The sequence below is a fragment of the Cyanistes caeruleus genome, chromosome 8, assembly GCF_971803275.1.
Source record: "Cyanistes caeruleus chromosome 8, bCyaCae1.hap1.1, whole genome shotgun sequence".
Lineage (NCBI taxonomy): Eukaryota > Metazoa > Chordata > Aves > Passeriformes > Paridae > Cyanistes > Cyanistes caeruleus.
This window is the reverse complement of record NC_141708.1, coordinates 4,485,184-4,509,843: the sequence shown is the minus strand read 5'-3', so window position 1 is coordinate 4,509,843 and position 24,660 is coordinate 4,485,184. Positions and strand designations below refer to the sequence as shown.

The 24,660-nt window shown below is 42.0% G+C and overlaps 1 protein-coding gene across 28 annotated transcripts in view; it reads left to right on the top strand.

The window, feature by feature from the left end:
- Positions 1-24,660, top strand: part of TACC2 (transforming acidic coiled-coil containing protein 2) — a 118,911-nt gene that overhangs the window by 63,162 nt on the left and 31,089 nt on the right. For all 28 annotated transcript variants that reach the window (XM_086900291.1, XM_086900294.1, XM_086900287.1 and 25 more), the window contains 2 exons: positions 16,380-16,546; positions 23,038-24,346. In XM_086900291.1, the coding sequence (XP_086756417.1) occupies positions 16,380-16,546; positions 23,038-24,346 (1,476 nt within the window). The remainder of the gene's footprint in view (positions 1-16,379; positions 16,547-23,037; positions 24,347-24,660) is intronic.

Sequence of the window (24,660 nt, the reverse complement as noted above, 5' to 3'; positions counted from 1 at the left end):
TAGCACTCTTCTGGGTGGCTAAATCATATATAAAAGTGCAGAAATGTGTATGTGCATGCAGGGATAGCAGCATCATTTCCCATTTGTAAATAGGATTTTGTAGTTTATTGGTACAGGATTTATCGGTTTACTTAGCCAAGTCTTTTCTCCTTAACCCTCCACCCCAGGCTAGTGAGCTGGAATGCTAGAGCAGGGACCTTACCTCTGAATAGATTTTAGGACTGCCTTGCCTCATTTTGTCACTACAGTTACATAAATCACATTTATCTTAACATGTCTGACTCCTGCCTTCATTACTGAATATATATTTTGGTAAGTTTTAGGTGTTCATCCGTTAGGGCTAGTCGACAAACTAACCTTATATAGGTCTCTTTAATTTATTTATTTTTAATGTAATGTGTGCTTGTTAAGGTAGCTCTGATTATGGCTGAGACATCATTTGTGTGTTTGAGATAAGTGCTTCAGAGCCATTGGGGAATGATAGAGCAGTAACTGATAGTTTTGCCTCTGTAATAGGCCTTACAAGTGGCTATCTGCTCCCTATTGTCATATTTCAGTATATCAGCAGATAGCTTTGCTTGGCAGTGACTTGTTATATTTGTAAGATACAGGCCTAACATTTCTGCATCCTTTGTTCTTTTGATGTGTAGCTTCAGCAATTAATATTTTTTCCCCTGTAGTTCCATCTGACATTCCTATGAAGAGCATCTATTTTAGTAATACAGTGGAATAAATGGATGCCTCGCTGTCTTTAAAGCACTATAAATTCTATTTTCATCTTCACACACTGCTGTTGATTTTAAACAGTGGTGCAAGGACTGGGCAATAAAAGACATGTTGCTGAAACAGGGTTCAGGATTTTTACCTCAAATTTTCACAGCCCTTTAGGAATGCATTCTGTTGGATGAACATATTGATCAAGGTGTATATGTATATATTTATACATTTGGGGGGCACTTGAGCAAATTATATTGTCATCTCTCTCAATGACTCCTTTTATATATAAACATACTCATCTTTTGCATTAAGTCATTCTTGTGGGGTTTCAAGATGATCTTTTAAGGTCTGACATAATCAAAAGATACATTTTTAGCACAGGCATCATTCAGTAACTGTTGATGTCCTTGGGAGGAGTTTGTGGAAGGTATTACTAATCTTGTATTAAATAAATCACCAAGAGAGTGTGCTGCTTTCTTCAATTAAATACTCTTCAAAATGAGATAAGAATGAAGGTGTTTCTTTATGCTTGAGAAAACATGAGCCTGTTTTATGAAACAAGAACATCCTCATAGGATGTCATGCTCGTCAGTTCTGGTGTGAGGTTTTGACTTTATTCCCTTATCACTGTAACTTTTACCAATGCTTTTTAAATGAGGTTGCATTTGACTTGCGTTGCACACATAAGCAAATTCCTTAATGGCAGTGATGGCTCAGAGGCAGAAACATCTGGCCATGTCCCAGGCAAGTTGGGCAGCTGCCCACGCAGTTCCAGCATCCCTGAAGTCATCATTTCTGCCATCAGCAGAGGCTGATTGCCCTAAGGAGAGCTGCTCCACAAAGGGAGAGCAGGGCTGGGTTTGTCTGCCCTGAGTTCATTAGAGTGGGGGGGATGTCAATCAGGAATCATTTCTAGAGTAGAATAACATTAAAAAAAAACTAGAAGCAAACAAATTCCTTAAATAGCTGCAGCTTTAGGAGTTCCTCCGGTGTATCCTGTGGTGGACTTCTTGATTAAACACTAGGGAAAGTTGCAGAAATAAATTGGTTTTACAGTCCATGCTGAAAAGGGGTCTAGGTTAACATTTTAGAGTGTATTTATGATTAAATATGCCCTTTCTGTGTGTGAATGCCAAAATCCCAATTTTAATGTAAATTTGTTTCAGCCAGGATAAAAGTATTTGTAATAAACCCACTATTGGTACTGACAGCCTGGGGTGTTCTATTGCTCATTGTGGATTGTTAGCACTCACTGGCAGCAGACAATTGCCCTTTTATTTAAAGAAAAAAGAAAAGTCAATTTGGAATGATAAAAAAGGGAAAGCCCAAGGGAAGCCCCTGACAATAAAAGTTAACTGCAGATGAAAGTGGGGTGGTTCAGACCTCGCTGCTGACGCTATGAGCGCTGTCATGTGCTCTGCAAATCGCAGCAGGCACCCTGGTGGTCACAGATTGAGCTCAATCGGGGCACGTTTCCATCAGATAACAGGATTGGGCTCTGCTGAAATAAAAACCAGTGACAGTGAGATGATGTTCAGTGTGCACAGATTTGTTGTGTGCACGCACACGTCTGGTCCTTGCATGCGCTGAGATGCCAGTGCTGCCTTGCTCAGGGTGTGAGCAGAAATGAGCTTGCCAAGTGCTACCACCTTCATCTTTAGTGCTTTTATTTGTAGTATATTTCTATCTGTTGGTAATGTTTTCTAAGCATTAGCAAACTGGAAACGTTGCTAGGGTTTTAAATGTTTAAATGCTGGGAGCTCTCAGGCACTTGTCATCCCTGAAATGTATGGGGATTTTTTAAGGGAATAGAGTTTCTTTCTCCTGAGCAGGAACCACACCTTGCTTTTCTGGTTGCATTATGGTTGCTGTCCTTGCAGCAACTGGGCAGGATTTACATTCAGTGCCCATTTCTTGATCAGCCAAAGGGCCGCTGATGTGTTATTTCCTCCCATCAGGAGCTCTACATGCTGCGTCTCTAACGTTTGCATCCCTTGCCAATCCAAGGGGAAAATGACTGAAGCCTGAGCCAGCTCCCACTGAAGTCGATAGTGAAATGCCCACTGACTTCAGTGGGAGCTGGAGCAGGCTCCAAGAAAGAAATTGAATGTCACTGATCATTGGTAGCAGGCCAAGATGTTGGTGTCCCGGTGGGTTGTTTTCAATATTTCTTCTGCTGCGTGGTCTTTTGTTTGTTGGTTACTGGAGAGACTCAGAAAAATTTAAACTGGATAGCCTCAGCCTTCTGCACAGGAGATGTGAGCAGTTTTCTTTGTGTAAGCATCTGAATACACATGTATTTATTAAAATTATCACTCCATGTGTGTTAAAAAACAGCCCTTACTTGCCACCAATTATTTTTTTTTTTTTCTATTTCCCAAAGCTGGAAGAATCCATTTTGTGGTTCTTAAAAGTTTGAAAGAAATTAGTCTGGTGAAATATTGGCACAGTATTACATGCTTATACATAGGAAAATTGTCTAAATAAATATATGTACATGGAAGAGTGATATATATATATATTTAGAAAATATTGAAAGAATTTGGGTCTTGGGAGGAGGAGAAGCTGCTTTTACTGAATTGATAATTAGTCTGAGTTAATCCCTTGACAGACAGTTCTGCCTATTCTCAGCTTATTATGTAGAAACATAAATTTGTTTTCTTCTTCCTCTTACTGACAGCCTTCAGTGAGCAACCCCATCAGTAATTAGAGGATGCTCTATCTGCTGGGTTTGTCTGCTAAATAGGGTGGATTGCTGGAAGCCATGGGGATGTTTTACTTAAGATGTACCAGAGGTAACGAGGAGATTCTTCTGTCAAGCTTCCCTGTCTTTCATTCCAGCCTCCCTTATTTGAGCCCAAAGGATCTCATCTCTGAAGTCAATGACAGCACTCCCTTTGATATGGGAGGTGGTTACATCAACCACTTCTTCTGTCACTGGAAGTAGGCAGGTCACGTTTAGACTTGAAAACAAAATGAAAAGACCCCAGCCTCCCTCAGCCCTCTATTAACGAGGCACAGCACACGTCTGGCAAACCCATGTGTGCTCAAAAGCTCTCCATACGGAGTGGGGTGCCCTATGCCATGTGTAATGGAGCTGCTGTCATCTATTATGTATTATGACATGCAGGCAAATTGGAAAATACAAACTAGTGTGAGGTGGTAAAAACATGAATGAAAAGGCATTTCCTGCACATGCATTGTGGCTGTCATTTACCAGCAGAGCTGTTGCCCTGGCTGCGTTTGCTTTTTTGCTTTTGCTTGCCTTGACCCAGCAGCCAGAGGAACTGATTGTTAGATTTAAATCAAAGATGCTCTTCAGCGCTGTGTGTTTCAAGAGGTAATAGTCTTGGTGCTTTTAATGTTACTCTAACATGATTACTGCACCCAGAAAAGCAGTTCTGTCTCTTACAAACGCATTTCCTTTGTTTTAAGACCAATGCACCTACAGTTTTTATATTTGCTTATGTCTTGGATACCATTTCCTTATCCATCTCCGATGCCTTGTTAGGATTTAGCTATGTACCAAGCTTCTTATGTAGTCCAGGTAAAAAAGCTTTTGAGTGGAAAGAGGCAGAGTTGTAATTACAGCTAGAAATGCAACGCAGTTTGCGTTCTCTTGGAGAAAGTGGGCGGGTTTGCTGTAAGAAGCAAACAAGCAAATGTATTTTTTACTGTGGAAAAAGCTAAGAAAAGAAAAGTGTCATTTCTTTTCAGATCCTTAAATGCTCTGAAGCAACCATTTGAATTTAGGAGCAGGCTATGGATATCATGTTTTGTATTTCCATTAAAACCAGCTTAGTGGAAAAAAATTTAATTACTTTCCTTTTTCCACCACAATCTTATTTTTTTTTGTGAGGCAGGTTTGGGCCTGAGAGTTTTCATTGATGGTGACACTAGACAAGATAGTGTGATCCTTCCTTGGCTCTGGAAACCAGATTGAAGTTTCACGTGAACTGAATTTTGATTGAAGCAGCTGTTGATATGTCTGAGACAGTCCCAAACCATTTCTTGTTTGTTGCTGCCCTGCAGCATTGTTTGCTACAGATCCTCTCCCTCTGCTGCAAGGAGTGATTCAGGAGATGAGTGGATGCTTGGCAAACCTCTTCCAGAGGAAGAACTGGGGCTATTGGTTCTCCTGGGACAAATATGTACCCTTTGAGAAAATCCATGTCTTTCCATTTCAGGCTTATTTGATTTTGATTAATTGGAATCCTCAGAGTTATGTCCAAATTTACACTATATGGTTTTCCTAAACAAAACCAGCTTTTTCGTAGAGCTTAATGTAAACCAGGTTGTATCTGACACAGGGTACAGTTACCATCTCATAAGCTCCTGCTCCTTTAAAGCTTTGATATCCTTCAGCATAAAAACCTGCATTTATTTGTTAATAACCGCCCATTGCTCTCCTTAGAAATGAGTCCAGGAAAAACAGTTTAGTTGCTGAAGGAGAGGAAAGATGAGCAAGGCATTCAGATCCCTTTTTGAAGTTCCCAAGTGCAGGAGCAAAGCAGGAGCTTGGGAAGGGAAGGTTCAGCACCTTGCTCCCCACCTGGCTGAGCTGTGGACACTCCGGCTGGGTGCCAGCAGGTGAAATGCCACTGGAGATCAGGGATTTGCTCCTTCCATCACCCTGGCGTGCTGAGTTGGCGCTTCCTGAGCCGGGCATTTCTGCAGCACCCATGGGAAGGGACGGGATGGTTTCCCTGAGAGCTGGAGCAGCACCAGTGTGCCGTGGGAGAGGTGAATGAGGTCAGTGGGAAACCTTCCAGAGCTGCCCAGGGCTGGAGCAGCAGCAGAGGGATCTCACCCACCCGAGGCTGGAGGTGGAATGAGTAAAGCCCAAGCAGAGATTTTGCTGTTGTTGTTAAGAGGTTGAGATACACTTTTTTTGTTCTTCGCTCCTACTGCTCTCTGGCCACGTTTCTGTCCATGCAGCTGCTTCTTGTGTTGAAGGAGAGGAATAAGGGTTAGAGAGGATCTTGCAGTGTTCTTTAGAAGGCTGTGCAGGGGAAAAAAGGTGGAGTATGGAGCAGCTGAAAAGCAGAGAGTCTCTCCTCCTCTCTCTCCTTTTTAGTGAAGGTTCTCCCTGCTTCTCCACCCCCATGTAATCCTTGTCTCCTTTCTGAAAGGAAAGGCCATCCTCAGGCACTACAGGAGCACAGCCTTACTGTGCATCTCAGTGTTCCCAGCAATCTCCGTGCTCCCAGGAGTGCTGGTCCCCAGGAACGGTGGGTGTCCACGTTCATCCTCGCACTCCACAGCCACTCCTTTGTCCCTGGGTCCTGCTTTGGAGCTGCATGGCAGAGCTCAGATGTGGCTCTGCAAAGCCTTGTTGCATCTAAAAGGTGTTTTCAGTAAACAAAGCAAGTCCAAACCCGTGGCTCTGGCTCCCAATGAGTTATTGATCAGCTCCCCGTTGATGATGCTGTGTGGCAGGAGCACAGGATGCTTTTTCTTGAGGGGACAGTTCACACAATGATGTTTCCTGGATTAAAATTTTAGACCTTGGGACTAAAAGAAGAGGAAAGATACCTGCCCGGGGTATTAAATATTTCAAATACTGATTCAGACACCAACCCCTAACCCACTAGGGTGAGCAAAGTGCATCACTGGCTGGGATTATTGTGCATTAACTGGTTATATTTAAATATTTTCCACCTTTGATATTGGGGCAACCTGCATATTTCTTAAAAGGTTTCTGTGGTTGAATATTCAGCAGCCTCTGGTGATTTAGGGACATGTTAGTATATTTGCAGTTGTGATGTCTGAAGAAGAGTGCCTTTAATTAAATTGCTTTTTCCTGTTGTACCTCTGAGAATAAAGCATCTGCCTGAGAAGAGCATAGGGATTTAAAAAACAATTTCAATTCTGAATCTCGTTTCTGTGGCATAGACATTTTCATTATTCGGGCTGAAGCCAGTAAAAGAGAAAGCAGGCTGGCCAGAAAGGATGGGGGATTATTTTATTATTCATTTAGATCAGTGGTGTTGAAAAACATACCCTGCTAGATCTCAGGAAAAGAAATAAAAATGAAAAATTTAACATGATTTAAAGCAATATGGGGAACTTCTTGCTAATCAGTTAGAAAAATGATTTAAGTAGATTGAAGTGCTGCTGTAAGTGTGCCATGTTATATCCCGCAGTCTTTTTTCCTTCAGATGTGGTTTCCCACAGCTTGAGACATTTCTCTAGCATTGCTGTGTGAAAGCAGGAAATGGCTTTTGTTGGGGGAGTGGGAATCTGGCTTCTGCACAAAATGTGCTCAAAACTGCTGAACAAACAAAGAGAAAAAGCAGGAAAAAATAATTCCTTCTTCCCATTTCATTTATGGTAGGACGATTGCTTATAAGACAGTAGGCTAAAATCTCAAATTCAACATTATTTTTAAGATGATTGTGCCCTTTTAGTTATCCTCCACTGCAGTTCTAATCCTGTCCTCTAAATATAGCCATCCTGTGAGGAAAAAAGGGCCTTTTTATAGCATGTGATAAATGTTTAAGGTATTCATGGTTTTCTTTTTGCCATCTATTATAGAAGACACATTTCCAAACCGTTCTGTGTGGCTTGGATAACACACAAGGTATTTTCTGTTGCTGAAGTCCCACATAATGATCCGAAAGGGGAAGCCTTATCATTTTATTTCTGTTATCTCACCTATGTAAAAAAAGAAAATCCAGAATCTTGTCTGTGAGCTCAGACACTGAGTTATCCCAGGATTTCAGCTTGGAAGCCCCATTATTGGAAGAGCTGAGAGGTGACTCCGTAGCATCAGATCAGCAGCAGTGTGTGACCATGTTCACCAAATCACACCCAGTTTACCCTGGTGTCCATCACTGTCAGCTCAGCTGAGCTGTCTGAGGTGCTCTGGGGCAGCAGAAGATTTGACACCCTTTGGGCTCAGCATGAGGAGAGGCACAGAACCTCTCAGGGCAGGGGAATGACTCTGCCTGCAGCATCACCTTCCTCCTTGTGTCCCCAAATTCAGCCTTGTGCCTCTCACAACACATCCTTGTGGGCTGGCAAGTGCCACCACCTTTGTTGCAATAGTGGTTATTTTTCTGGGGAGCTGTGCTTTCTGTAGGAGTATTTACGCTGAAATAATATTAAAATCTTCCCCTGGAGAGGAGCTCCTGCCCTGTTTTCTGCACACATCCCTGTCAGTATGAGCTCTTGTGCAATTGTCGTTTCGGTGGGATGGGATTTATTTGACAAAAGCTTTATTCTTAAGTGAGAATTGCAAAGGTTGCTTCTCTGCTGCTTCATAGCTCAGGCCATAAAATGAACACGTGATGTTATCCTGCTCTTGGGTTGAGCAGAAAGCTTCTGTTGACGAAGGAACTGCAGATGATTTTGTAGAATATTACTCTGAATGCAAACCATGATTTATGTTTAAACCTTCCAGCTTTGATTGTGTTTTTTTACAAAAACTCTTTTTAAAAAATGGCCCTCACTTCCTCTGTCCTACAGTATTGTTTTTAATTACTATTTTAATGCATCAGAAAGATAGCAGGATAAAGAATGAAGATACCAAGTAAATTAACCTCATCCCAGTTCATGGATTTCTTCTATAAAATTAATTGAAATTGCTGTGATTAAAGAAGCTGGAGTTGTACTTTTCATTGAGCCATACCCAGTTTTAAAGTAAAAGTAAAAGAGATCTGGTGACTCAGCAGTGGTGACTTATGAAGTAGGACTAAAATTATTCTTCAGGATTATTAAGATGACATAAACCTGTGATGAAACCATGGCTTTGTTTTGATGGTCAGACTTTGCAAGACAGAAACGTGTAGAATCTGGCACGAGTGTTGCAGGTGAGTAGCACAAGGTGTGATTGCCTTTTGCACATATGATTATTATGATTATTTGCACATATGATACATATTCTGTACGTGTGCCATACACACAGCTAGCAGACTGAAGGATTCCCCATAAGGTGATGCACTTTCTCAGGGAAGACCCAGCACTAGAAATCTCTGAATTCCCACTGATTCCTGGTCAGTGGTCTGGGCCATTTTGCACGTCACTGGAGCAGACCCTCAGACAATAGTACCCAGTGGTTTACCTGTGTCCACCTTACAGGTACCAAACACAATTTTTTTATATTCTCAAGGCTTCATTCTCATCCTGTGTATGCACATCAGTAATAATGTTCCTTTGGGACAATGGTGCCATGCCTGTGGGAGCAGGATGTGAGCTGAAGGAAAGCTTGGTGATCTGTTTCCTTCCCAACATCATCTTCTTGTGACCCCTTTTGTGGTTGGTCTCCTCACAGTATGGGGTTATTGTGTATTTATTTAATCCTAGGATGGATGACTTTGTCACTTTGCCCTACAATAGTGCGAGAGAGGTCCATTAATAGTTAATGGTTAGAAATATGTCCCTAAATGAACCATCTTGTAAACGGAGTGTGGTGACACGTAAGTGATGTGTTGGTGCCTCCCCCAGCTCCTGGCTCCTACATGCATCGGCTCCAGCCCTGAGAGCATCTGTCCCCTGGGGACAGAGGCAGCAGGACAGATGGCTTTCCATGGGCCCTCAAGTGTCACCCATCTTTCAGCTCCAGCACTGGGCTGAGGTTACTGGCTTTCACAGTTTCACACAATCAGAGTGGTTGGAGTTGGAAGGGACCTCTGGAGATCATCTGCTCCAACCCCCAGAGAGGGTCCTGAATTATTATGAGACACCCTGTAATTTCAAAGGTATGTTTTATTAAAGAAAGGGGAAATAGTTTGTGAGGTTTATCCCGCTCACCACATATATTTGCATTGTTTTCTAAAACCATGTATTCAGCAAATCTGTGGGTGCTAGATATGATAGGGAGACTAATTCCAATTTGGTAGATGCCAAATATTAATACCTAAAATAACCAGATAACTCCATCATTGCATCTATATTTTCTGTGGGTTGCTATACAAATTTAATATCAAAATTTAAAATCTGTAGGGATGTTTCATATTCAAAACATGTAATCACAAACAATCATTATATTAAAAGAAGCTAATTATTGGGGAACGTCATGTTAGCTGGAAGTCACTGTGTAGGCAAATATTATGTAAAAATCACAGCATAGAAAGTTGTCACATCTTTGATATTATCCTGACCTAGTGCTTGGATTAGGAAAATGACCTTTTCTTGTAGCTGTAGAACATTCTTGGTCCTCACAAGTAGGCCCTTGGGTCAGCTAATGGCTGCTGGCCTGAAGTGGTAACTTGAGCTCCAGGAAAGGAATTACCATTTGGGCTCTCCTGATGTTTTTGAATTATGATGCAGGGCTGTATTTGTAGGAGTCTGAAGGGGAAAAAGAAAAAGAGGGAAGACTCTATGTGTCTCTGTATTAGATTTGTGTAACTGTACTATAAGTGATACCATAAGTGATACAAGATGAATTATGAGAGATTGTCAGTTATTTAATTTTATATAAACAAAAGGAAAAAGCCCTCAAATGTAAAATGTAATGAGCAGTCATTTTCTTCCTCTGGACTCTGTATACATTTACAACAAGAAACTGTTCATGATGTTTGAATGTTCCAGCCTGAGTGGATAAAGCAGACTTGAGCTGAACTGACCAAGAGCTCTGAACTCAATGAACTTCAAAGGTCCCCTCCAGCTCACACTATTTTATGATTCTGTGTGTGTGCAGCACTTCAGAGGCAGAGTTGAGAGCAGGATTGATCTTCATCTGGAAAGATGTATTGCTGGAACATCCTGTCTCAGTGTTCTTTTTTTGCTGTAGCTTACTTGGGTTTGGGGGATTTTTAAGAGAAAATCAGTTTAACCACTGAAAATGACACCTGGAAATCTGAAAAAGTTTTTATCAAATTTTTACAGTGAATTACTTTGACTGAAATTAATGCATATCTCTGACTGCCTTGTCTCTCTGGCTTTAGAAACTCCAAAGCTTGGAGTGACTGAGTGTCTTTCCAAATCTGTCAGCCTGTGTGGCCCTTGCCACTGCAGTAAAAGTGCCTGCTTAAGTAACACACGACCTGATTGACCTCAGAAGGACACAGCCACTCCTGTATCCTTGGTCCTGGGCTCATCAGTAAACCACACCTGAATTATTCATGCAAGCTTTATGAGGATCATCTCTGAAAATGATGGATGGAGGTGAAACTACAGAACTCATTCCTCCTTTTTATTTCCAGCTCATCTCCCAGTGGGAGATATCAAGAATGAAAGCCAAAATTAATCTTCAGTACTAAATTGAACAATCTAGAAAGTTGCTTGGTTTGGTTTTTGTTTTTTTTCTCCTTTTCTCACTGATTGAGTTTCCTCTCATGGTGCATGATAAATTGTTCAGTAAATACTCATGTGAAATTTATACCTTAAATTTATGATACAACAGCTGCAAATGCTTTGGCGGGCCAGACCTGATGGAATCTGTTTCCTTTAGGTCTTTCCACAGATGGTGCTTTTGCATTAGCACTGCAGTGTTTGCACATTTGGCTCCTTCATGCCACGGCCTTGGACTCTGTGTTTGCCTCAGATCCCTGCCGGTACCTTGAACAGGAGCTGAGCACTGTGTGACGATCCCCTGGTGACAGATTCCTTGTTTGAGTCCTAAGGCTCAGGGAAATGGGTCTGCAGAGGACTTCAGTGTGAGTTTGTTTCCTAGAGGCGATGGATGTACTTGGACATTTTCCCCTTGAGCTGCAGCTCTAGCCAGTTGTAAAGAACTTGGGGATCTAAAGATGAGATGGGGAAAAAAAAAAAGACAAAATCCCCATTTTTGTCTCCTCCCCCTCAGGGAGTCCGGCTGTACCTCAGGAAAAGACTGTTAAAACTGGTCAGGGAGGAATTGCACATCTTCAGAACCCCATTTTCAATGTACCCCTCCAAATGTAGCTCACACTGCAGTTAGAGGGCAATCTGCAAACATCAGCTCTCCAATGAACCTTTGCAGTGCTTGCTTTCATTGCATTACCCTCTGAGCACTCTTGGGTGGCAATGGAGCACAGGTTGGTTTTGTTGTTGTGTGTATGTTCTAAGATTGCCTGGTTTATTTCCTCCCAGTATGTCCTATTTCTCAATATACCATGAGAAAGAAGTTGTCATGTCAAGAAAATAAAGAGACAAAACCATTGGTGAACAGAGTTTTCTGAGCAGCAGAGAGGAAGTTGAGTTTATGGAGTGCTGGCAGGGCATCCCTGGTGTTGCTGACAGGTAGGAGAGACCTCAATCCAGGACACATTCCATTAATTAGGGAAATGAGCCATACTTTATCCTAAGAACCAAGTTTGGATGAAAATGTACAAATTGAAGTAATTGGAGAGCAGCTCCTTTGGCTCCATCCCCCTCTCCCCACTCCCAACATAGGCAGCACTTCTCAGTAATGCAGTTCAAATTCCTGGCTTCAGAAATTCATAATATCACCTTCTATTTCCTCTCCAGAGTGTTCATATTGCACATCAGTAGATCAGTACTCCATAAAGTACTCAGGCGTGTTTGTTTTTATCCTAAAGTAGGCTGTACATTAAATAAAAATCCTATATAGATTTAACATTAAATGAAGTAACTCTCCAAAAGCCTGTGGAGCTCCCTTGGCACATCCCAGTTCCAGTTTTGCTCCCTTGAGCACCTCCATAGGAGGTGAAGCTGCTGAGCTCAGTCCTCATGTCAAAGTCCTGCTTGGAAGTTTCTTTTATATTCTTTTTCTGTGCTGTGAAATGAAACCAGCAGCACGGCGGTGCTGGCTGTGCTGCTGCAGTGTAAATATTGGAGGAACCCGAGGCAGATGGCAGTGTTCCCACCACGGCCCAAGGCCACAGCTCTGTTGAAAGCTACTTTTTAATGAATTGAGTTTCCAGGTGGCAACTGGGGTGACCTCACTCACTTCAGGGGCTGTGTCTGCCTGACGAGGGCAGGCAGTGAGGAGAGGCAGGGGAATGAAGAAATCTCATTCTTGCTTCCTGACTGCTTTCCAGCTACACCGACAAAAAGGCGGTTTTTCATTATGAAATCGGGGAGGATTTAAATTGGAAGAACCTGTGTTTTATAAAAAAAAGGTAATGTAACTTATGAGGCTGGGTTTCCACAGAGCCAGAGGTGAGGAGGAGAGGTCAACCCTGGTGACTGCCTTCAGTACTTCCTCCAGAGATTTATGTAACAGGCTGGGCAGGAGCTCAGGCTTCCCAGATGAGAGTGGGAGTGCTCAGACTCCACAAGTTGATGCAGTGTTGGCAGATTTGTTTGGTCTAGTCTGATTCTTGGATTTCCCTGTTCTCCCCTGCTGTGGGACCCCCATCTGTATGTGTTATATTTACTGTTGACCACTGTCGTTCAAGAAGGGACATGAAAGAGACAGGCTGAAAGAATGTTCTGGGACTTCTACAATCTATATTTGTTTGCCTGTTGTGTACAAAATCTAAAGGATACAGATGGAAAGATGTGTATGACATGTTATGAAAGTAGGCACCCACTAATTTCCCAGGCTGGCATGGGATATGCATGAATGTGTTCTCCTTCCTGTAGCTCCCACTTCATCACTGCCCCACAAACAAGTCCTGCAGGCACACACTCTGCTCTTTGCTTCATCCTTGGCTGGAGCTTCAGAGTCATCTTCTAGATGGTACCAGACCCTTCCTTTGCTGAGAACCTGCCCTCAGCTGGACCTGTGGTGGCTGCTCCTTGTGCAGCTTTGAGTTGGTGCTGGCTCTCAGGATGTATCACAATTTGGCAGTCTTGTTTTGCACCAAGAACTGTACAGCAACAGCATTATTTCTTTTTGTTCCATGTATTCCCTGAATTTCTCAGAGAAAAGGCATTGTGAATTGAACTGGCTGAAATAGGTAATTTCCTTTTCACAGAAAATCCTGTTGTTCTGGGAAAATCTTTTCTTACCATTTGAACATAGGACTCCAATCTTAAAATATCTCAAGAGAGATCATCCCTATTTTCACTAAGGAAAACTAAACACAAGATTGAATATTTCCAGGTTGACTTTGGAGCATAGTACTGGAATGTGCTTCCAGGCTTTATGCCCTTGACCAGATCCCAGGCCACGATAAAGAAGGTTTTTCTGGTATTAAACTTCCCTTTGTGTTTCTTTGTTAAACGGAATTTTCTTTGTGAGCACAATTGCTTCTCATAACAAGCACATCAGGATTTGAGTTATGGTTAAAACAGTTCTTACTTGACTGTACTAGCTGAAAATCAGGAGTGTTGCATCAGAATCTTTTGGGAATGATTAAATCCAAAACAAAGGCAAAACAAAGCCTTTTTCTGGAGCTCAGGCACCTCAACTGTCTGTCCACAGACTCGAGGTTTTCCAGAGTGGGAACTCATGCAGTGAGCAAATAAGAACAAGTATTTTACTTCAAATGGTTATGCCAAATTCATCCAAGGAAGAGACCAAGTAAACAAAGGGAGCTCCTTTAAAAGGTAGATAAACAGCAACCAATTCTCTCCATAATTTAACTAAGGAGGACACAGTATTGCTCCATCAAGGGAGTTCAACAAGTCCTCCTTCGAGTAGGATATGAAAATAGAGGGGTTTTCTTCATTCCAGTTACAGTGTATGTTACATGTGCTGTACAGACAGTTTGGGTAAAAGGAGTCTAAACATTATTGTTTTACAGAGCTAAACTTCGAGTTCAAATTGTAGAGGGTGAAACATTAAGTGCAACACAATGAAAAATTACGTGAAAGCCTAAGAGATATGAATTACTTCTCATTTTCTTGGTTTAGATGATAACTTCCTGGGTTTATTTTTATGACACTGGGAAAAAAATATCACACAACTCTGTTTCTCTTTGATTTTTCAGCTTTAAAATTTCCTGAACCAGCTCCATGGAGGAAGGAGAAAGCTGCTTTTGTTGTTGTTGTTGAATACCTATTGTGCAGCTTTGTTTGTAGAAGCCCTTTGTTTGCAGCTGTTCTTTAAGCTTAAAATATGTAGAACTTAAAACGTGGTGCATCTTTGTAAGGGTATGATTTAAAATGATGCAGTGTGCCTGTTCCAGTTTGACTGTACTGTGGCCTGAGGAATGAGGATGGTTAAAGAAGTGGCACAAAGCCTTTTTGAGGAGCTGCAAGAGCAGATAAATGGGAAGCTGGACATAGTGGTTTTGAGCTGCGTAAGTCTGGGGAGGGAAAAAAAGCAATCTCCAAACATCCAAAGTTAAAACCTTGTAGAATTCCTTTTGCTTCAGGAGTAGGGGTGTGAGCCAGGATTTGGTTGGCGCGGGGTCATGATGTGCATCCTGGTGGGGTGGGAGGAGGTGGGAGCTTTCTCTGGGATTCTGCAGAGAAGAAGAGAGAAGATTGGGACCACTGTGCTTCTCAAGGTGTCAGGGGTGACCCTGGGGTCTCTTCTTCCCCAGCTCTCCTAAGGCTTTATGCTGTGATAGATTCAGGCAAATGAATGCAAATCCAGTATTTGTACTTCTCCTGACATGGAGCTGCTTGAAATAATCACAAGTCCCAGGAAACCAAACAGAATCTGGCAGCTCAGTTGCCTTCTAACTCAAATAAAATGAGAGGAGTCCTTGATTTGGGGTGGCTTGTGGAGTTTTTCTGGAGGATGAAATGGCTTCTGATTTTATGGCAACACAGAACCACTGGGAAGATGCAAAGCAGTCCTGTCCTTTAGCAAACTGCTGTGTTCAATTTACTTCATTACAGACCAGCAGTCCAAAACTGCATCTGACCAACAGAAATGCTTATTGAATGTATTTTGAACATATGTTCAGTGCATATTGAATATGACACCATTGTTACTGCATTCCTTGCTCCCAAACAAAGGATGAAATGTTGATAATTTGGGCTCAGTTTAAGAACAAGTATGATCTACAGTTTCCAGACCTAGAAGGACAGTTTCATATGGCTGTACATCTCTAAGAGCAAGCTGTGTTTCCTTGAATGGTTTAGATCTTCACTTAATGTTTATGTTGCTCATCATTTTGTAGAGTTTCTCCCTTTCAAGCTTGTGTTTCACTTGAATGACTGCATTTTGGGTGCTGCTGTCTCCTTCCTGGGCTGGCACCAACCCATGGTGGTCCCTGGGTTTTGTGTCCCTGTGAGCACATGATGCCACAAAAGGATTATTGATAATACCAGGATTCCATGCATTTTACAGGCTGTCTTACCTCGTGTCACAAGGTCTGTCTGAAAAGGGCTCTGGTAAAATTCTGCTGAAAATAGAATTAATACTTCCATGGAAGGAGAATGAACAAGAGTTTACTGCACCTCAGATATCTTCATGTCTGTTCTCTCAACCTTGAGAGCACACAAAGAAATTTGGTGCTGTTTTAGATATTTGGGGGCTTTATATGAAGCTAGGAAATTCTCTTCAGAAGAGTCTTTATATTTTTTAGGTAATTTAGTTGTGCTTGTGCAGAGGAGTAGCACAGGGGTTATTGATTGGTCTGTGTGGCTGAGCCACCCTGACACTGCAAAGCAGGTTTTGCAGGATGGATTCATTTTCAAGTGTGTGTTCACTTCTGTAACACAAATTACATAAATACCTGTCTAGGGAGAAGAGCACAGCCATGACCTCCTGCTCTGGAGCCACACTGGAATGTCAAATCTCCTTTGGGAAATGCAGAGGTAGCCTGAGAGCTGAGGTCTGTGCCACCAGCTCAGGAAGCCCAGCATTGCCAGACCTGACTGCAAACCTGAATCCTCCTGTGCTCACCAGTGTGTGCTTTGATTTTCCCCAGGAGCTCTGACTCTGAAGAAGCTTTTGAGACCCCGGAGTCCACTACACCTGTCAAGGCACCACCTTCACCTCCACAGCCACCCCCTGAAGCAGCAGCAGCAGCAGCAGCAGTTGTTGCAGACGTAGCGGAACAAGAAATAAAATCTCAGCTGTCCGTGGAAGATACAGGTAATGAGTGGGACATGTTACTGAGGGAGGTGAATATGCAGGGAGCTATTTCTCTAAGCACAGGCAAGGAATTAATGCTAATAAATTGGCTTCTGGAATATCAGTTAATTTCCCACACAGAGAGGAAAAACTCCTATTGCCTCCTGGAATAAAGTAATGGAGAATCTGTCCATAACATTTCAAATATATTAAAGAAAATAAGAGCTCTCTAGAAAAAAAACGTGCTTCCTTTTGAACCAAGCTTCCTTTTGTAGGATCTTCACAGAGTCAGATGAGTAGAAAAAGGAGATGTGAGTTGCAGATGCAACTGTGTGAGCACTGTTAATTGTGACAATTAACAAAATGCCATTTTCAAATGTGTTACTGAAACAGGAGGTGGTGAAAAAGCCCACAGAAATACTGGTTTTATAGGAGGAACACGGGGCTATGTATGAATGTATGTATGGTATACATATGTGAAAATTGGTACATACTGGGAAAATAAAATCTTTAAAAAGGGAAAATTGTGTTTAAAACCCAGAGAAATTCTTTCTACAAAAAAATGTTCTTTGTTCTCCAGATCAAGTAATGGAATATGAGGGAGTAGAAAGCATGCTATTAGCCCAAAATAGCTTTGTTTGGGCTGTGGGATGACAGCTCAACAGTTTGAGACTGAATTCCCTATTATGTTGTCTTTTTTCCATCTGAAAGTCAAGTGATCTTGATCACCTGGCTAAATTGTATGCAGATAATATTTCTCCCAGCAGTCTAAAGCTCACTTGTATTGTGTTCGTAGCATCTCACCAAAGGTCTCAAGCCAGCTAGAGCATTTCTGTGAGTTATTCATTAAGCAGTGCTGTTTAGGATCTTGATTTATGATAAAGGTTTATGAGAAGTATCAAGGATTTTCTACAAACTGATTTCACAAAACAGAAGGTAAATACAGAGGAGCCCTGATGCTTTTTGTTTTCCGCTGTTAGAGTTCCCTCGTCACTGTACAAAAGTTGTTCATTCTGCATCTTCTTTCCTTTTTTTAAATCTCTGGCAATCCAATGATTACAAAGTAAGTGCTCAGAGAACAAAAGAACACACATGCTGAACAGGATTGGAGTGTGCTTTTAATTACTGCAATAGATTATCTTCAATCCCTTGATTACACATTTGCTTCCCTGGCACATGTGATTCTTGTCTCCTTCCATCCCCGTTCTCCCCCTCCTTTTTTTCAGATCTTTCTGAAGAAAAGTGAGAAACTGAATATAGCTATTCACAGCCAGTGTGAACTTCATTGAAGGTCACTGGATGGTAGAGGGGAAACCACTTCATTTGCAAATCAGATTGTCCATGGGAGGCAAGTTACAGCAAAGTGACAGAGATCTGCTCAGTATTCCAAAATGATGCAAAACACAGTTATACAACAGGGGAATTTACTGGAGGGGAAGAAGATGTGTAATGCAGAAAAAATCCAAATGTAGGAGGGCAACACAAAGCATTCATTTGTTTTGGAAATCTTTAGAAGAAATAAATAATAGTAAGACTATAGTTTAGGTGTTTAGAAATGAGAAATGTTAAACATTTCATACTTTATAAACCACTTGAGTGTCTTGTAGTTTATTTATTTAATAAGTTATGCATGTGACTGCACACAAAGAGAGTGAGTCCCTTCCTCAGGGCTTAGGGGCGTTGAAGCAGAGTTCCTGGATGGCACCATACAGCTAAAAAAACAGGTTTCCCTAGAGGAGGAGTGAGAAATATGGGCAGCTGGAGAGCCTGGCACGTGGAGGGTCAGCACTGTCCTGCTGGGCTCCTGGTTCAGCAGCCACATGGCTTTGTCTTCACATGGGATGGGAGACAGAGCCTGTTTGGGTGAAAGGAGGGAGCACAGAAAGTGTTTAAAGGATTATTTCATCTATAGCTGACAGTAATGTCTTATGCAGATGGCTGCAGTTGTGTTGCATGATATCATTAGCACAGCAGCTGGACCCCACTGCTGGAAAGCCAAAAGGAGAGTTTTTAATTAGGTTGACTTCAGTGGTTGTTTAATAAATATGATGAAAGTGAACTAAGCTGGACTCGTGCTGGGTTTGTGCCAGCTCCTGGTGGGGTAAAACCTGCTGCATGGCTCGGGTCCATCAGCAGCAGAGCAGAGGAGGGGAGTCAGTCTGAGGGCAAGTCTGCAGGGGAAGAGGAGCAACAGAGCAAGTATGGAAACTGCCCCTGAGCCCTTCCATTCCTAAATAAATCCTGGGAAACATGGGTTATAATGTCGAGGTAAACTGGAGAGTTTGTGGTTGCAGTTACTATTTTTTGTCATTGTTTTAAATTATTGTTATTTGTCTCCTCAGCTTCCCATAGCAGTGTCCCCTTGTCTCTTGTTTCATTCATCTGAGCACCAGAATGTCCCCCAAGCCCATTGTCCCAAATACCCTGGTTTTGGCAGGAAATTCTTGCCTAGGAATTTTCTGTCACCCCCACTGCCTTCCCCAGATGGTCACTGAATTCAGATTGTATTCACAGGGGAGAGTCAGAGCTGGAGTGCCCTCTGTGTGTTACAGCCCAGCAATCAGGATATGGGGTATTTATATTTGAGCCCTTCTGGTGCCAGGGAAGGTCAGGCTTTCCAATAGACATTATGGTCCAGACAAAAACAAACTAAATTTTTGGTATGTACAGCATTCTTCTTCAGTGTTTTTTCTTCTGAAGCCTGATATGGAAAAATTAAAAAGAAACTTTTATATACAATCTTAGAATATATCTTAGAATAAATGACAAAAGTATTTTTACAGAACTTTAAATGGTACTGATTGATTTCCTGACATCACAGGGTTTTCATAACAAGAAGGAATTTGAAATAAACTGTGTTTCAAAATTTCTAGTGTAAGGTAGTTCCAATTCCTAATTTTTTCCTCATAACATATAACTGGGTGCATGTTGTATGCATTTTCCAGAGGTTTGCCTTTATTTGCTTTTTCTCTAGAAAACAGAACTGATACTCAATTTCTTCCATATTTGCTTATTACATGTGTTAAAATGTTTTTGCTAAGCCTGTCAGAAGAGTGTTTAATTTTGTTTCCAGCTCAGGAGTGTTAGGCCTATTCTCAGTTTATTCGGGTTCTCTCTCCTTTAGAGATGCTTCAGCAAAGTAGCCCCTTGGCTACTTCTGTAAAAAAGCAGCAGAAATTGTTTTGTTTATTAATGCACACAGTGGTATAATATCTTACTAGTATTAATCTTATCTTATTAATGCTCTCAGGCACAGGGTGGGGTTCTCCTGTGCAGGGCCAGGAGTTGGGCTTCAGTGATCTTTGTGGATCCTTAACTCAGGATATTCTGTGATTCTGTGACTTTCTAGCAACTTCTGGTTCTTCCATAGCAGGTGCCAGGTGAAAATGCCAAGTGTTAAATACGCCATGTAACTCCAATATTTAGGTCTCATCACCTGGATACAAGAAGTGTGAGTTTTATGTTGTTTGGTTTGGGATTTATTTTTCATAGTTGAGTTTGGGTTTGGGTTTTTTTTTTCATAGATGATGCAGTCAAAATTTGTCCAGAATCAGAGGAATTTCCTAGTGGAAGGAGCAGAACTTGGACCTTCTTTTTTAATGAATGACATGAGAGGTTTTGAGGAGCTTGCCTGTTTTTTTTAGCAATGTTATTTCCCCAACTATCATCCAAGTTCTTGGAGTGCTTTATAAAACTTTATATCACTCTTGTGGGCAGTTCTTACCAGTCTAAATTGTGGGTGACTCAGTGCCAACAAAAGGCGTAAACCTGATTTAAAACTTTGTGCTGGTCTCTCTCTAGGGCAGGTAAGTCCTGCCTTAATTCCCATAGTATGTTCCTTTGTGATCAAACAACATTTTAATAAAATACTGTAGTGATACTGATTGGCTTCACTTTGTGTTGTAAAAGGACAAATGTCACTGCTCTCTGAATAGGCTGTTAATGTCAGGAAAGGGTGGTTTTCATTTCTTTTTGTAGTAATAAACCCTTGAGTACCATTTATACCTCTTGGCCCAGCAATTCTGCTGCTACCAGGAGTGAGCCAGTCGTGTCGTAAAGCCAGAAGAGGCTGACAGCAGCATTTCACTTCTGCCAAGAGCTGTGCTTGCTGAGACAGTTTCACATCTTGTTTCATAAAGAAACAATAAAAATATCGAGCAACACTCTGCAGAAATCTGTACTCTTGAGTAAAAAGGATTTGATGAGGAGGAAGTCATGAAACAAGCAGTTAAAGAAGATTAAAGCCTTGCACTGTGTGGAGCACACAGAATTGAAATGCCAGTTTATTGGGAGTATCTGCAAAGCCTTGCACGCTCCCATTGCGTGATGCATCCCAAATCTCAGCCTCTTATTTACGGTCCAAGTCCTGCGGGGCAGTGGTTTATTTTATTTTATTTTGCTTTGTTTTAATGCATGTTTATACTACTCTGAGCAAGGGCCTCGATGCTGTTGAGGGCAAAACAGTGCATAACTGCAGATGATTCCTTGTTCAGAACCCACTTTCTTTTCATGCTGACCTACATTTGTACTCCACTGACATCCCAGTGTTTGTTGTGATGTATTCCCCTGAAGTGCCTCCCATTCTCCTTTCAGGGTGAAAGGGACAGATTAGGCTAATGCTGGAGGTTTATGGCACTCTCTGAGTGCCCTTAACAGGAGTCCCATCAGTGTCACCAAGTGACTTGTGTTTGAAGTGAGAAGCCTAATTAATGACCCCTCAGCCAGGCTGAAACCAAGCCCAACCAGTGGGGATTAAGGAGAAAAATAAACTGTTCTGAAGTACTGCCACGCTATTAGCATTCATTTAGCAGAAAAATACATCAGAATATTATTTTAATTGATCTGTCCTAGTGAACTTCCACTGTCTTAAAAGAGAAACTGCAGCTGTCATCCCTTTGACAGTCTCTGGAAGTACATGATGCCACTTTGGGAAATATGTCCAATTCCCTTACATCCTTTTCTGTCCTTTACACCCATAAATAATAATTCTTGCAGTCTCTATGCAGACATACAATTTCTTCTGAAACAAAGGAAATTTTTTTCCCACTTAATCCATTCATAGTTTCTCACTAAAATAATAATTGATTGTCTGTATTGCTTCTATGAACAGTGTTAATGAATGTAGCAGGGCAAAATGAGAGTTATTCTGCAAAACATGTCAGCATTGGAATGAAAAGGATGAGCAGAAATGCCTGAAATAACTTAGGGCTGAGCAAAGCATTCATTTTTGTTTGACTGGGTTTTTTTATAATTGCTTAATTAAAAAAAAAAATGACAAAGTGAAGAAGGCTGTGTTGCTTCAACAGGAAACGTGGGGGCATTTTGCTCCTCAGTGGGAGCTGTGAGCACCTGGCTCAGCCCAGCCTGAACTGGGAGCTGGAGAGATCTGTCCTGGATCTGGGGTACCCCACAGGGACAGAGGTGACCATGGTACATTCAGATCAGAGTAGTACAGTCACAGCAGGAACAACCATATGCAGGATTTGTAAAACATTTGAATAATCAACCTAGTGAGCTGGAAGGCAGCAAGGACCATCACCTTCATGCTTTCCTGCCTCTGTATTTCCTGATTTTTTGTTATGCATTCTGTCTTTTTCTAATTTGTCCAGTAGAGTTGTTATATCCCATGTGAAGAGACTTCTATAAAGTATTTTAGGATTCCATTTAATGAGAAAACCTTTAATTGCAATGGAAAGCTGCTTGGATTAAGAGTTTTAATATAAATCTCTCTACAAAATTTTCTTTTCATCAGCGAGTTAAACTACACTTGGAGGAACCTGGTTTAAATAATCAGTAGAGAGCTTCTGGCTTTGTAAAGGAAGTTTTCTTCAACTGAAAATGTTTGTGGAGATCCCTAAATGACTTTTTTTTGTTTTTTTTTTACTTTTACCATAATTTATTTCATATTAAGTTCTCAATTATTCATGTCTTATTATAAACTCGTAATTATTGACTGCTTGGGGCAGATATAGGAGCAGCATTGATGGGTTGTGGAGAGGAAGCCAATTTCCTCTGGGTAAATGGGTAAAAATAGCACTTGGGAAACAAAACTTAAGGTCAACATGTAATTACTGAAGGAACAGTCAATTTATAAGAGATTCACTTCATAAGAGCTCTGACACAATTGTGTGAACTCTTTATAACAGTAGAAAATAGGAATAAAAAAAGTGCTTTATGTGCAGTTTTTCTGGTATTTGCAATATTTAGCATATTATGGTAATATCCATCTCTATAAGTGGTAGCTTAGAAGAGGTGCTTCAGAGGCTGTTGCAAATACATATTTTGTCTTTTTGTGAAACTTGCCTTGAATCATGTTCTGGGGAAGCAGATCTATTTTTTCCCCTAATCTGGTTCATAAACTGGAAAAGTCACTTTGGTTTGCTTAGTTGATTTGTATGACTTTAATGCCATTTTCTTCTACTTGCAGTAATATTTGATTATAATAAAACCTCCTAAGCCCCAGTTCTAAAACTGTGCTTGAAGTGCACTGAGTTTTGTGTTTGTTGCCACAGGCCCATGTTCAGAAGCTGAGCCCGTGACCGATGTGTCACACAGTGAGCCGGTTCAAGAGAGCCCTTTCCGTCCCCCTTGCCATTCTTTCTCCACCGTCTTCGACGAGGACAAGCCCATAGCCAGCAGTGGAACCTACAACTTGGACTTCGATAACATTGAGCTGGTCGATTCTCTCCATGCCTTAGGACCGAGCTCTGCAGAGCCCAAGAATCGTGACCCCAAAGCAAATGTCCGGAGAAAATCCACGGATTCGGTCCCAATTTCCAAATCCACCTTGTCTCGATCTCTCAGCCTGCAGGCCAGTGATTTTGATGGAGCATCATACCTTGGCAACAGTGACACCTTAGCACCATCAGCAGATGTGTATGGTACTGGTTCCAGCAGTGCTTCCAGTACCCTCAAGAGAACAAAAAAACCCAGACCAGCTTCCTTAAAAAAGAAGCAGTCAGCCAAAAAACCTCTGGATGCTCCACTGGTGAAGGAAACCCCACAAGAGCCGCCTGAGCTTGGCCAAGCAGCTTGTGAGGATAAAGCACCTGAGGTGAAGGCTGACTCAGCAAAGCCCGAATGTACTGAACCTTCCAAAATCTCTGCTGAGAAAGAGGAGGCCCCGCCTGTGCCTGAAGGATCCGACCCTTCAGATCCGGACAGTTTCGAAGGGATTAGTGCATTTAGCTCCGGAGGCAGCAAAGTGCAGAACTCTCCTCCTGGCAGTAGGAAAACGCTACCTCTAACAACGGCCCCCGAGGCCGGGGAGGTGACTCCGCCGGACACCGGGGGACAGGAGGACCCTCCCGTCAAAGGCGTCGCGGTGAGGCTGGAGTTCGATTATTCTGAGGAGAAAGCGGGGAGCGAAGACCAGCAGGAGAGCACTCCTCCTCCCAAAAAAGCAGGGAAAAAGCCTGGTGCTAAAATGCCGCTACGGAGGCCAAAGACTAAAAAACCGGTGGAGAAGCTGGACAATGCTCCAACCACCCCGACCAAGTCGCCCACTGATCCAAACGAAATCCCCATCACGAAAGGCTCTTACACTTTTGATATCGACAAGTGGGACGATCCCAATTTTAACCCCTTCTCATCCAGTACAAAAATGCAGGAATCTCCCAAACTGCCTCAACAAACGTACAGCTTCGAGCCGGACGTGGTTGAGGACTCCATTGACCCTTTCAAGTCTTCTTCTAAGATAGCCAGCTCGCCTTCCAAATCTCCAGCTTCTTTTGAGATACCAGCCAGTGCCAACGAAACGAACGGAACGGAAGGAGACAGCCTCAACAAACCTGCCAAGAAGAAGAAGACGCCGCTAAAAACGTAAGTTAAAGGGCAGAGACGTTTCCAGAATAGAAGCAGCACATTCCTCCCCCTTAGCACAGTTACACAGGATTTATATCTGAATAGAGAGAGGGAGGTGACCTTGGGTGTTGGTGGCCACAACTGGAGTCATTCTGGGGAGCTGTTCCTGCTCTCAGCCTGTTTCCTCAATAATTTGATATTTCCAGAACTACCAAGCCACATTAGGCAACTGCATTTTTTAAGTCTTTGGGCTCAGTGTAATTTTGAACCTGGTTAAATTGTAATTTTATCAGTTAGGTACCAAATTTTCTGTGACCTCCTTCTGGGAAGTT